A 13008-nucleotide genomic window follows, 5' to 3' on the forward strand; every position below is an offset into this window, starting at 1 on the left:
AAACCGACGTACCAATCTTCAAAAAATTCACTAGCAGCCAGTGCTGGGGTCACGATTATTCGGAGGGTCACTCAAATGCCAACTTCAGGGGGCAACGCGGTAAAAGCGATCTGCTTTGTCCCCTGAAGTGAGCAATCGGGCGACCCTGCATCAATTCGCAAATATTCGAATTAGCGGTGGCTGCACTGATAAATAAGAAAATGTCAAACTAAAACTAAAAAACAGCGATGCTAACAGTGGTAGAACAGAAAGCGGTAAATTTGAATAGTTTCAAAATCGAAAAAAAAATTTCTGTAATTAAATTTTGAATATCGGGCAATTAATTAGTTACTAAAAGAATAAAAGTTACTGTGAAAAAATATTTTATTCACGCTTCAACCTATGTACTCTAAGGGGTTTTTGGGGTCGCTGATTACAAATTTGTTATCACTTTTGTAAAATAATGCATATAACAACTTCATACGGAATACATTGCAAAATTCAGTCCTTTATTGTTGTTGAACCAAAATCTTGCGTACTAACAAGGATTTCGGAGTAACCTATGATAAATCTTATATCAATTTTGCAACAAAATGCAGCAAGCTTTAGACTCAACTTCATATGCTATGATAAGCCATTTACTCTACGCACCGTAAATTTTAATGCATCGAAACAATAAAGGAAGGTGAGGCAAGCGGAAGGAAGCAATAAATAAATCTAAAACAGAAATGAATAAACCCATTTAACCTACGCTCTCCAAACTCAATAAATTATTTAAACTACATATCGGCTCATCGAAGAAAGGCGAGCGAAGCGAGTATAAAATAAAAGCACTTTAACCCAGCTACCCCATGCTCCCCGAGATGAGTAATTTATTTAAATAACACCTCGGCACATCGGAGAAAGGCGAGCGAAGCGAGTATAAATCAAAAACCAAAGCGCTTAAACCCAACTACACCACGCTTCCCGAGCTTAATAATTTATTTAATCAACACCTCGGCACATCAAAGGAAGGCGAGCAAAGCGAGTATAAAATCAAAAACTAAAGCACTTAAACCCAACTATCCCATGCTCCCCGAGCTCAATCATTTATTTGAAAAAACACCTCGGCATAGCGGAGGAAGGGGAGCCCAGTGAGGATAAAATCTAAAACCAAAGCGCTTAAATCCAACTACACCACGCTCCCGAGCTCAATAATTTTTTTATAAAAACTCCTCGGCACAGCGGAGGAAGGCGAGCCCAGCGAGGATAAAATCTAAAACCAAAGCGCTTAAATCCAGCTACCCCACGCACGACAAGTTTATATAAAAAACATAAATTCTTAAACCCACCTACCCTATACACTGCGAGTTTCCGTACTCGGCACAGCCGAGGAAAGCGAGCAATTGTATGTATTATTGTATACAAGCATGTGTACAATATGTTGTAGTTGTCCAATAATTTGTACATGTACAAGCTATTGTAAACGACATAAGCCGCGCATTTCATATAAAATTCTCTTGGCGCGTGGATTGAAAATGAATAGATGCTTCAAATGAGTACTCTCGAATCATAGAATTTTGAAGAGTATGTTTACGTAACTTGTACATTATTTGTTTTTCTAGAATAAAAAATGCGAAAGTAAAATGACCGCAAAACTGTAGTATTGCTGTAATCCTCGCTCGCCTTCCTCCGCTATGCCCAGTTCTGAAACTCGCAGTGGGAGGGGTAGGTGGATTTTAGATTTACATGTTATCATCCCTCGTTAACTCTCAATGCTAGGGGTAGTAGGTTTAAGAGTTTATGGTTTTTATATAATCTTCGCACTTCTGTGGTGTAGTTGGGTTTAAGCGCTTTGGTTTTTGATTTATACTCGCTTCGCTCGCCTTTCTCCGATGTGCCGAGTTGTTATTTAAATAAATTACTGATCTCGGGGAGCATGGGGTAGGCTGGGTTAAAGCGCTTTTATTTTATACTCGCTTCGCTCGCCTTTCTTCGATGAGCCGATATGTAGTTTAAATAATTTATTGAGTTTGGAGAGCGTAGGTTAAATGGGTTTATTCATTGCGGTTTTAGATTTATTTTTTGCTTCCTTCCGCTTGCCTCACCTTCCTTCGTTGTTTAGATGCATTGAAATTTACGGTGCGTAGAGTAGATGGCTTATTAGAGCATATGAAGTTGAGTCTAAAGCTTGTTGCATTTTGTTGAAAAATTGAAATAAGATTCATCATCGGTTACTCCGAAATCCTTGTTAGTACGCAAGATTTTGGTTCAACAAAAATAAGTACTGAATTTTGCAATATATTCCGTATGAAGTTGTTATATGCATTATTTTACAAATCTGATAACAAATTTGTAATCAGAGACCCTAAAATTCCCTGGTAGTATATAGCTTTTTCACAAAACTCGAGTTATGCAGTAATTTGCATCAACAAAGTTGTTTAAGCAAATAATTTTGCAAATCTGATATCAGCTTCGTAACCAGCGTCCCCAAAAACCTCTTAGAGTACATAGGTTTCTCTCAAAACTTTAATTATGCAGTAATTTGCATAAACAAAGTTATTTAAACAAATTATTTTGTGAATCTGATATCAGATTTGTAATCAGCGACTCCAAAAACCCCTTATAGTAGATAGGTTGAAGCGTAATTAAAATATTTTACAATTCCAGTACATGTACATATAGTGTAAAAAGGGCTTTATCGTTTTATTGCATTTATATTGTTGTTTAAACGTTTACAAATTTTAAAATTACAACATAAAATTTGTTGTGGAGGCGGGCCAGAGAGAGAGAGAGAGAGAGAGAGAGAGAATAATATTAACTAAGATGATACTATCATCTGTGGAGAATAATTTAGCAAGAGTCCCTCAATCAAACTCTTACCTTTGGGTAATACCAAAACTCTAGCTGTGTGAGGTTGCTAGGTTTAGGAATTTTGGTTTTTGATGCTACTTTCATGCTCGCTCGCCTCTTTTTAATATGCCGACGTATTTGAAATAATATTCTACGACTCAAACTCTTACTGAATGGAATAGGTGGGTTTAAGGATTTTAGTTTTTAATCTCACTATTGCGCTCGCTCGCCTTCCTTCAACGTGCAGACATATTTAAAAAATTAATTTGATTTTTGCGTGGGCTTATGTACTTAGGATTTAATATTTTCGTTTTATATTAGCAACTTGCTGTGCCTGGTGTGGATGGTTTTAGGAGATTTTAGTTAGTATTATTTTTTCATTTGCATCTCGCTGTGCATGAGGTAGGTAGATTTAAGTTTATGGGATATATTAATATTTACGTATGATATTCAAATCTTGGGTAACTAGATTTGGTGCTTAGGGTTCTTGTTTTTTAGTTTTAGTTTGATATATTTTTATTTATTGGTGCAGCCTCCGGTAATTCGAACATTTTCGAATTGATGCAGGGTCGCCGGATGGCTGGCTTCAGGGGACAAAGCAGATCGCTTTTACCGCGTTGCCCCCTGAAGTTGGCATTTGAGTGACCCTCTGAATAATCGTGACCCCAGCACTGGGCCCCGAGTAGAAATCAGAGCTACGGGCATGTCAGGTCAGGATCATCCATTGGAGGACCCTGATCCGGGGCAATTTTAACACCGGATCGGGCCCGTATTATGGGTGTAATGAGGTAATCATGCGGTCCGAAAATATTCGTACGGTAAGCGACAGATGTGGTGATAACCAGGGCATTATCAGGTACACAATAAAGTACCTGACGTTTATTAAAAGAAATTACTTCATTAGCATATCCGGCCCGGACATACACCTGAAGTACATTATGTTTACGTGCATACGAATATTCTATTGCTAAATTTTATTTTTAATTTATTATTGAAAAAAAAACATTATTACAAATAAATATTTTTATTATAAAGTTAGCATTTTAATTAAATACAAATGGTATTATATATTATAATAAAAATGGTTTCTAAAAAAGTAAAGTAGAACAGTTTTTTCATTTTTTAAGGCTCTTCTCATTCTTTCCGCACGACCACCATTCCAGTCCGGAGCATTATTTATTACAGTTCCTATTATTGATAATAAACCTTTTGGTGTGATGACTTCAGGGTTTTGAGTATTGTAAGCTTGCTGCATAGCATCTAAAAAAATAAAGCATTTAGTAATAAATAGTTTTTTAAATATATAAGAAGCTTATTAGCTAGTTACAAGTATTTTTTTTTTCAAAATAAAACAGATAGTTACTATCAATAATTATGTAGCAGTGGGACAGCATATGACACCCGTTCATCTTGTGGTAATTCAAAAATGGTTAAGAATACCATCTTACACTTAACATCGTTTAATAAAGCTTCAATTATTTCTGCTGTACTCGTTGATTTTACTTCAAACATATCAATGACGCTTGAATCGGATGGATACTGTAAAGCAGGTCTAATAATTTCTATTAATCTTCCTCTGATGATGATTTTTTTTCAAATCTTCTGTTTCTTCATTAGAATAAATTTGAAAAACTTCAACTATCGTACCATTCTTTAATAAAACATAATTATTTGGAGTCTTTGTAGTTACTTGGCAGTTACGAAATTGAATGCTTTTAATTTTTACTTTATCTTTCAGTGTTTTCTTTTTATGTATTTGACATAATCCTAATCTCATTACCTTTGGTTTCGTATACAGCTCTTCTTGTTGAAGTCTTCGACATAACTGTTCCAAAGGTTTGTTGCCACTTCTAATTAAAACTAATGTTTCGTTTCCATATAATTTCATAGATAACAGAACAAAATGTTTCAAATATACTTCTGCATGGTCTGCATATTGCTGACAAGATTTTTTGCAGCAAAGAATGCGACAAGCCATAACCAACAGTAAAAAATGCTTGTACAAGTCTTCTGATAAGATTCCTTTCATTATAAACATACCAGCGTATAGTAAAAAGAACCTGTATTCGGTGGCTTTCCATTTTCCTGTTTCTCCAAGTGATCTTGTTGTTCTCAGAAACTCAATTGGAACTGCTTTGGAGAGATTTGTCAATCGTTGAGAAATTTGCAAGACATTTTGTCTGGTGCACATTTTCTTTGTACTTTTTATCCAGTACTCTGTCAATATTTTTTTCATTACACTTAAGTAGCCCAAGTGCATGAAATCAAGAACAAAACTATTGACCATGTCAATGTTTGGTTTGATTAAAGTCAAAGGAGATATGTCATGATGATGTTCGTTGTTTTCCAGTGTTCTAAATGAAGCATCAGTTCTCTGTTACATCTTCAACTGGGTACAGCATACGATTATTCTCTTTGTATCCCTTGACATGGCATCTTTCACACGCATAAAATCCAGTGTGTCCTTTGATGCACTTAACAAATGTCCGGGCAGGCCTGTCACAAATGAAGCACTTCACTTGGATGTCAAAGTGTTTACAATCTATATCAATGCCATCTTTTAAAAGACTATTTATTTCTTCAATAAATTCGTTTAAATAAGCCTTGACACAGGTGGGTTTGCCCTTTCCACTATGAACCGTAATAATAAATGGTTCATACAGTACATCCTTGCTTTCAATTCTCCCCAAGAGAAGCCAAAATTCAACGTTACTGGAGTGAAAGAGCGGTAGACCATCTACATTGAATTGTAACACAAGTACAAGTTCATTATGTAAATTTATGTTCACATTTCTTCTTAGATTTTTCGCTATACCTATATACACTATTTGTGAATCATTTGTAGGATCACTTTCTTAAAATTTTGTAATCTCATAGCATTTATCAACAGCAGATACTTTTAAAAAAGTTTTAGAACATTCAGGAAGTTTTGGGTGGTATGGCTTGAGAGTTTTTAAAAGTTTGTCCAAGTGAGTTTGAGAAATTATATGATTGAAGTACCATATTTTCAAATTTCTCACAAAAGGCGTCTCTTCGTACTTGTTATCAGTTTCACTTTCACATTCATCTGCACCATCACTGTCGCTGCTACTTTCATCAGATGAAAATCGTTCATGATTGCTAATTGCAGGTTCATTATCGTCAACAATTGATGTACTCTCAGCAACTGTTTTGCTTTGATCAGGAAAAAGTGGTTCTTGTATAATTTCACATCGGTTTCCTTGATTTTTTTCTGTTTTGTCTTCTAAATGTTGTATTTTTGGTGCAAGCGGTAATTCATGTTCTACTACTAGATTATTGCCACTATTTTCAGCCTCCTTTGCCATTTTCATTTTTGTACGATGATTCCTAACTCGCTGTCTATTTAATGACAACTTTTTTTTAACAAACTTGTCACTGTCACCCATTTTGATGAATTTATCTGGAATTAATTATTATAAAATAATTAATATTAAATTATACTACTCAACTTCTTAGAATATTTTTATTAAATCACCAGATGCTTGATGAAACTGATAATTAAACAATAACTTTTTCGTACAAACTATCTGCAAATCACCAGACACACATTTCAGAGGGTACAGTGGCAGACGTTGACATTTTCAAAACATTCAAATTTTATGGGTAACTTCAGGTAATCTAACAATGACCGTACAATTGGTCACAATTTTTTTTTTTTTTTTTTGAGCAGAACACGCTGTACTAGACAGCGCAACTTACGATCCACGATTGGAAAGTCAGGGCCGCACATTTACAGCATTACATGTCGGATCAGGTGCCTGAAGTTTACCCTGATTAGGGCCGAATAATCAAGTACGGCATGCCGGAACCAATTTCTACTCGGGTGCCAGCAGCACGGCTCACTACTGCACGCCCAGTGCGGCCGTGTCGGTGTGAGCGCTCGACCGAGTGATGGCCAAGCATGCGCAGTGAATTCGGCCAAGCCAAGGCGCGGATGAAAATTTTTGAATTTTGCAGGTTATGTGCAGTATGGGTTGCAAAACATACAGAAAGAGTGACTTTCTGTTTGAGAACTGAGCTGAATAGCTTGTTATTTTATTTAAAATCACAAACGAGTCGCCGATGACACGCGTAAACCGTGAAGAACCGCGGGAATACGGGTGTTTAAATGTATGATGCACGTGTGAATGTTACTCCGAATATCAATAAATTTTGTTAAAAATAATATTTTCATAACATTCATTCATTTTTTTGTTTTTTAAACACTCAAATGTGTTTGCTACTTTACTTTGCAGATAGAGGATTTTATAAAAAGTTAATTTATGCTGCTATACTATTTTCAGAACTATGTGTCGCCAACTCACTTGGCGACTTTTGATGAATTTTTATTACTGACTGATATGGGTGTGGTGACTAAAATTAAATACAAATGCAACTATAGTTTTTACTAAAAGCCGCAGATATGTGCAAATCCAGAAAAAACCGGACACTTTTGGGGGTCTGAGTGAACGAAATAGAAATTTGAGGGCACACCTTCCAGACCAACCTTTTGGGTTCCTTAGGCCGCCCAGAACCCGAAAAACCTTGGGTACCCGCGATTACGAAATACTTATTTTTTTGCCGGGCACTTTAAATTCTCTTATGGGAATTTAACATGGAAAAATTAAACGAAAATTAGCCACGATTCAACTTTACCTGGTTGAAAATAATTAGATCAATTTAGTATATGATATTGTTACATAATTTTATTACATGTTTTTATTATATGATTTTTTAGTCCCAAATATTCATGTAATGAAATCATATACTAAAATCATGTATAGTAAAAATATATAACAATATGATTTATAAGGGAAATGACACATATACATATAGCATTACAAGATAAAAGGTAGACAAAATGATCGTCGTCAGTTGTTGCGATTGAATTATTCGACCTGAGCCTTGGTCTCCTGCTCGACGTGTAGAGGCATCCTACTTTAATCATTTTAAAAAATGATTACCTATCAACAGATAGCTATAGTTGTCGGATCCACGTGCTTTTTGTTCTTTTATGCTATCCTAAATATCTCGCGTTTGACAATTTTAACGTTCCTTCGGACTCAACACAACAACATAATACACACCCTATTGATAAATCTCAGGTGAGATCTCACATAAGATCTCATGACAAAATCTCATCTAACCAAGTGCGTGAATTAACTAAGTTCCGCAGCTGAAAAAATTCTAAGTTCCGTATGGAAAAAATCTACTTGTATAGAACCGTGTTTTTTATGCGTTTCAGACGATTTTGAATCCTTCTACATATTGGCTAAATCTATATTTCGAAAGTTTTTATTCATAAAATATTTACTTATAAAGAACTATACATCTAATTTTTATACAAATATTTTAGAAATTGTGTAGAAACGTGCTACTATAATAATTTTTACTCAACTGCTTTGATTCACACTTTCGCAGTGGACCCTATGGCTGTGGCGGCTTAAAAAATCATATGTGTACTAATATGTGAAAGATAAATCTATTTATTTAAATAACAACAACTTGATTTATTTTATTAATCAAGTTGTTGTTATTTCTTGATTTATTTTATTAATCAAGTTGTTGTTATTTAAATAAATAGATTTATCTTTCACATATTAGTACACATATGATTTTTTAAGCCGACACACAATGACGACGATCATTTTGTCTACCTTTTATCTTGTAATGCTATATGTATATGTGTCATTTCCCTTATAAATCATATTGTTATATATTTTTACTATACATGATTTTAGTATATGATTTCATTACATGAATATTTGGGACTAGAAAATCATATAATAAAAACATGTAATAAAATTATGTAACAATATCATATACTAAATTGATCTAATTATTTTCAACCGGGTGCGCACTCAGTGTCTGATAGCGCAGTCCAAAAATGTCTATTACTAGGATCGGAGTATTAGAAGAGAGCTTTAATTTGAGCTCCGGTGGGTTAAAAATGGTTGCCTGGGTAAAAAGTGGTCTAGGCTTGAAAATGGCGAAAAATCATGTAAACTTGGATTTTTTACGAAAATTGGCGATTTTTTTTTGTTTTTAAAACACTTATAACTTTTGATCCCAGCCGTCAATTTTAACCATTCGAGCCTCAAATTAAAGATCTTTTCTTCTGCTTTCGCCTTCAAGATTTAGATAAATCTTTTAATTGTTTGACCAGTTATGTATATATATATATATATATATATCTGATGAAACCGGTAAAATGTTTAATCTGATCTTTGAAAGCAAAATTAAAAGAAAAGAGCTTTAATTTGAGGGTCGGATGGTTAAAATTGACCACTCGAATCAAAAGTTATAAGGATTTTAAAAATGAGAAAAATCGCTGATTTTCGTTAAAAATGTTTTTATGATTTTTCGCTATGTTGAAGCCTAGACAACTTTTTCCCTAGGCAATTATTTTTAACTCACTAGTCCTCAAATTGAAGCTCTCTTCTAATACTTCGATCCTAGTAATACACATTTTTGGATTGCGTCTTCAGACACTGAGTGGGTAAATTTGAACCATGGCTAATTTTTCCCATATTAAATTCCCATAAGAGAATTTAAACTGCCCGGCAAAAAAATAAGTATTTCCTAGTCACGGGAACCCAAGATTTTTCGGATTCTGGGTGGCCTCAGGAACCCAAAAAAGTTGGTCTGGGAGGTGTGCCCTCAAATTTCAATTTCGTTCACTCAGACCCCCAAAAGTGTCCGGTTTATTCTGGATTTGCACATATATCCTGTGTACTTTTGCGCAGTGTTTTCTATGATAAGATATGCATTATTATGATTAAATGCTTTTTTTTTCTAATATTATTAAAATTCTTTTTAAAAAATATTTGACATATGACTAACATATAGATTTACGAAAACTAACATAAATTTTCGAAAAAGAAAACTGCACCCGGCAGCGCACAGCGACAATAACAGCAAAAACTCAATGCACACATAGTCGCCTAATTTACGGCGCTGACTGCTCAATTATGCTCACCGTACACACCTACAAACCTATTGACTTTTCCTCGCGAGAAACACCTATGACTCACTACTCGATCATCACCTTCTGTTTTCGTCCCAGGGTCGATGTCAATTACCGATCGACAATAGCAGCTCATTCATCGGCACAGTCAGGCGTTGGCCGCAGGGGGGTAAGACCCGCCTAGCGAGTATACACCATACGCGAGTTTGTAAAAACCGACTCGGCGGGAAGGACGACGTTCTTTGGATTGACATCGGCACAGTTCAAAAGACGATCGACTGGTTCCCCGCTGAGCGAGCGGCCGAGTTGTAAACGCGCCGCCGACACACGATCGGCCTGATTTTTCCTCTCGTTCGCGGAAGTTTCTGCTCCTGTCCATATGTCGGGATATAGGCGAAGCTCTAAACGCTCGCACGAGGGGGTATTTTGCCCCTTCTCTATGTTATACATACCTCTCGAGAGAACGTTCGTCTTCTTCTTTTTTTTCTCTCGCTCGGTGCAGCGCGTCTTTCTCGAGCGAGGGTGCACACGCACGCGGGGGCTCCGGTTATCAAGCTGTTTTGGGAAAATAAGTCTCGAAGTAAACAGGATAAGCCAGAGTCGGATAACAAGCTGACGTGGGAAGTGCGGCGGCTTTTTGTATTGATTCTCTCTCTCTCTCTCTCTCTCGTTAGCGCCTGAACAAATTTCCGGTTAAGGAGAGAGCGCGGCCGAGCTTTTTCGCGGGAGCCGATTTTTTTCTCGAGAAGCACGCATGTGTTGCCGATCGGCGATACCGTAAGTGCGGTAACTTCCGAGACCATAAGTTAGAATGTTTCTTTCTTTTTATTTTAATTGGCCGTGGGGTGCCTGTCCGTATAGACTGCAACTCCGATGCACCACCTTACGCATTTATAGTTTTGTATATTTATATATTTTTTTCACCGCAAGCACGTGGTGACATGGACACATGAAAATTATGCAATTTTTACTACTGCCGGCTTTTTATACCTGTGCATCTCCGCCCTATACTATGAGATCCCCCTTGGTTTTATAATGCAGTGCATGAACGAGCTTTCACCAGACTTCAATAAACTCAGTTTACAATCCAAGTACAGCACCGGAGCCGGGTCGAATTGTTCTATCGAAATCTTTATAGACATAATCCGAACAAGTTTCAACTTGCACGGCTTATGGCAATTAATATTTTATTTATTTATTGACATAAGCCGAACGAGTCGAAACTGTCAGCCTCCACCAACGGGTATCGTACTGATGACAGATACTGTCACCATAGAAGGAAATAATGAAAATTATGCGATTTTCACTATAAGATAGCTGCATACTTGAGGCATTTATTTATTGGTGAAGCAATCGTTTGAAAATATAACCTCTAATTGAAGAGCTCTCTGTGCTTATAGGGTAGGTGGATTTGAGGTTTTGTTTTTAGATGAAAAATTATCACCTCCGCTTGCTTTCCTTCTATGTGCTGCGCATAAAAACCAAAGCTCGAGATATATTATGCTATTATTTTTTAGTTCAGTTTAGGTAAACGGATAGCACGCACGACCACCACGCTGATGACCCAGGATCGATTCCCGCCGCCGACAATAAATTTAATTTCATTTTCATACTAAACTAATAAAAATTTACAATAATAAGTCTAAAATTAATAAACAACGAAACAAATTAATGTTTTTGTTCCTCAGTGTACATAACATTCTAATCGATTTAAAATCCGACATTTTCACTGATTTAAGCAGTGACTATTTCACTAACTCATTCAGTAAATAATCATTATTTGACAGTTGCATACTTTTCACTGCATAAATTAGCGCATATGCACTATCCATCAGTGAAATTCCACTATTTTACACGGAGAGAGTACTGCCAGCTTTTTCGACCGCGCGAACCTGCGCATTTCGCCGCGTAAAATTTACAAACTCGAACAAAGAAGCGTCCGCTGCTCTGATTCTTCGTGCCGCTGCAGGTGTCTCCAAGACCAATCCGCGTCTTTTGCTCAGTCGCGCTAAACGCTCTCACTGTTTATTTATTCTGTCACAATTAGCATTGTGCGCGGTAGCTAAAAGCTCTCGAAATCCATGTTCAAAAACACATTAGCGCGAAGCTCGACAATGCGTAAGCGCAAAGAACGTAAACACGAAGTGGTCCACTTCCAAACTCTCTCTCTCTCTCTCTCTCTCTCTCTCTCTCTCTCTCTCTCGTGGTGCGCGTCTACGAGCGGCAAGGGTTAAGATACACATCTAACGAAAACATCTGCGCAAATCCCGAAAAGCTCGCTCAAAAGCCGTGAGCGCGAAAAAAGCTGAAACTCGCAGCGTCATCGCAGCGGCTTACTCCGAAAAACAACAGGGCCGCACTCGAAGCTTCGGCCGTCGCAACGAACTATTCAACCCTCTCGAAGCGCGCGCGGATAAGCCAAGTTGAGAGAGAGAGAGAGAGAGAGAGAGAGAGAGAGAGAGAGGGGGAGAGGAGGACCAACAATCCTTTGGTACAAATAAACGATTGCAAAGTGTCGCGCTGTACGTACAACGAGTAAACAAAAGTGTCGGGCTGAAAGAGCGAGCAAAAGGCCGACGATGATCCGAGCATTGTCCGGCAACAGTGAGCAACGCTAGTCGCGCTTAAAAGGTCTTTTTCGCGAAAACCAAACTCTGCAGTGTACCCGGGGTCTGTCCGAGTACCTCATTCCCCTAGGAACCCAAGAGACAATAGGGGGAGAGAGAGACGAGTCCGTGTCATAAAAGTCCCGATGCCTAAATCCCAGCAATAAAAACGGTCCCCGTAGCATAAATGCAAAATCCGCGCAAAGGTAAATTATCTTAAATTATCTCTACCGACTGTTTTCCTTTTACTTGGGCGGTCAGTTTTCAGGTAGACAAACCGAGCGCGCGCGTGCGCGTCTATGAGCCTACGCGATGAGAGAGAGAGAGAGAGTAGGAAATTTTGGCGACTTGCGCCCTTTCGATTATAATCCGACTGTAGAAGGGTTGTGCGGACGCCGAAGTCGCCGCAGATGTAATTTACGATGACAGAGCTGCGCCCGGAGAGAGGGAGAGAGTTAGACGAACCTGCAGGACAAGCCGCGAGGATTATCCATAATTTACTAGAAAATCCAATTTTCGCGCACCGTTTATCCTGCGCATAGCCGTCGGACGCTCGGCTTGACGAGAGAATGCGACTGGGGAACTCGCATGCGCGTCTAAAGTTTCTGCGAGCGACGCGTCGGG

The 13008-nt window shown here is 37.6% G+C and overlaps 1 protein-coding gene across 2 annotated transcripts; it reads right to left on the bottom strand.

The window, feature by feature from the left end:
• Positions 1-3891: 3891 nt before the first annotated feature.
• LOC107980939 lies at positions 3892-6225 on the bottom strand. Of its 2 annotated transcripts, none has more exons than XM_016984436.3 (2): positions 4175-6225; positions 3892-4071 (listed from the first exon to the last, which is right to left on the bottom strand). In XM_016984436.3, exon 1 carries the CDS (start codon positions 5096-5098, stop codon positions 4364-4366), a length of 735 nt encoding a protein of 244 aa, XP_016839925.1. In that variant the 5' UTR covers positions 5099-6225; the 3' UTR covers positions 3892-4071; positions 4175-4363. Both variants share the same exon structure in this region, with proteins under 2 accessions (XP_016839925.1, XP_016839926.2).
• Between the last annotated feature and the right edge of the window lie 6783 nt (positions 6226-13008).

This window comes from Nasonia vitripennis, chromosome 3, assembly GCF_009193385.2.
Source record: "Nasonia vitripennis strain AsymCx chromosome 3, Nvit_psr_1.1, whole genome shotgun sequence".
Taxonomy (NCBI): domain Eukaryota; kingdom Metazoa; phylum Arthropoda; class Insecta; order Hymenoptera; family Pteromalidae; genus Nasonia; species Nasonia vitripennis.

Excerpts from the sequence above, each read along its gene's own strand:
- LOC107980939 (XM_016984436.3), bottom strand. The coding sequence starts at position 5,098 with ATGGTCAATAGTTTTGTTCTTGATTTCATGCACTTGGGCTACTTAAGT.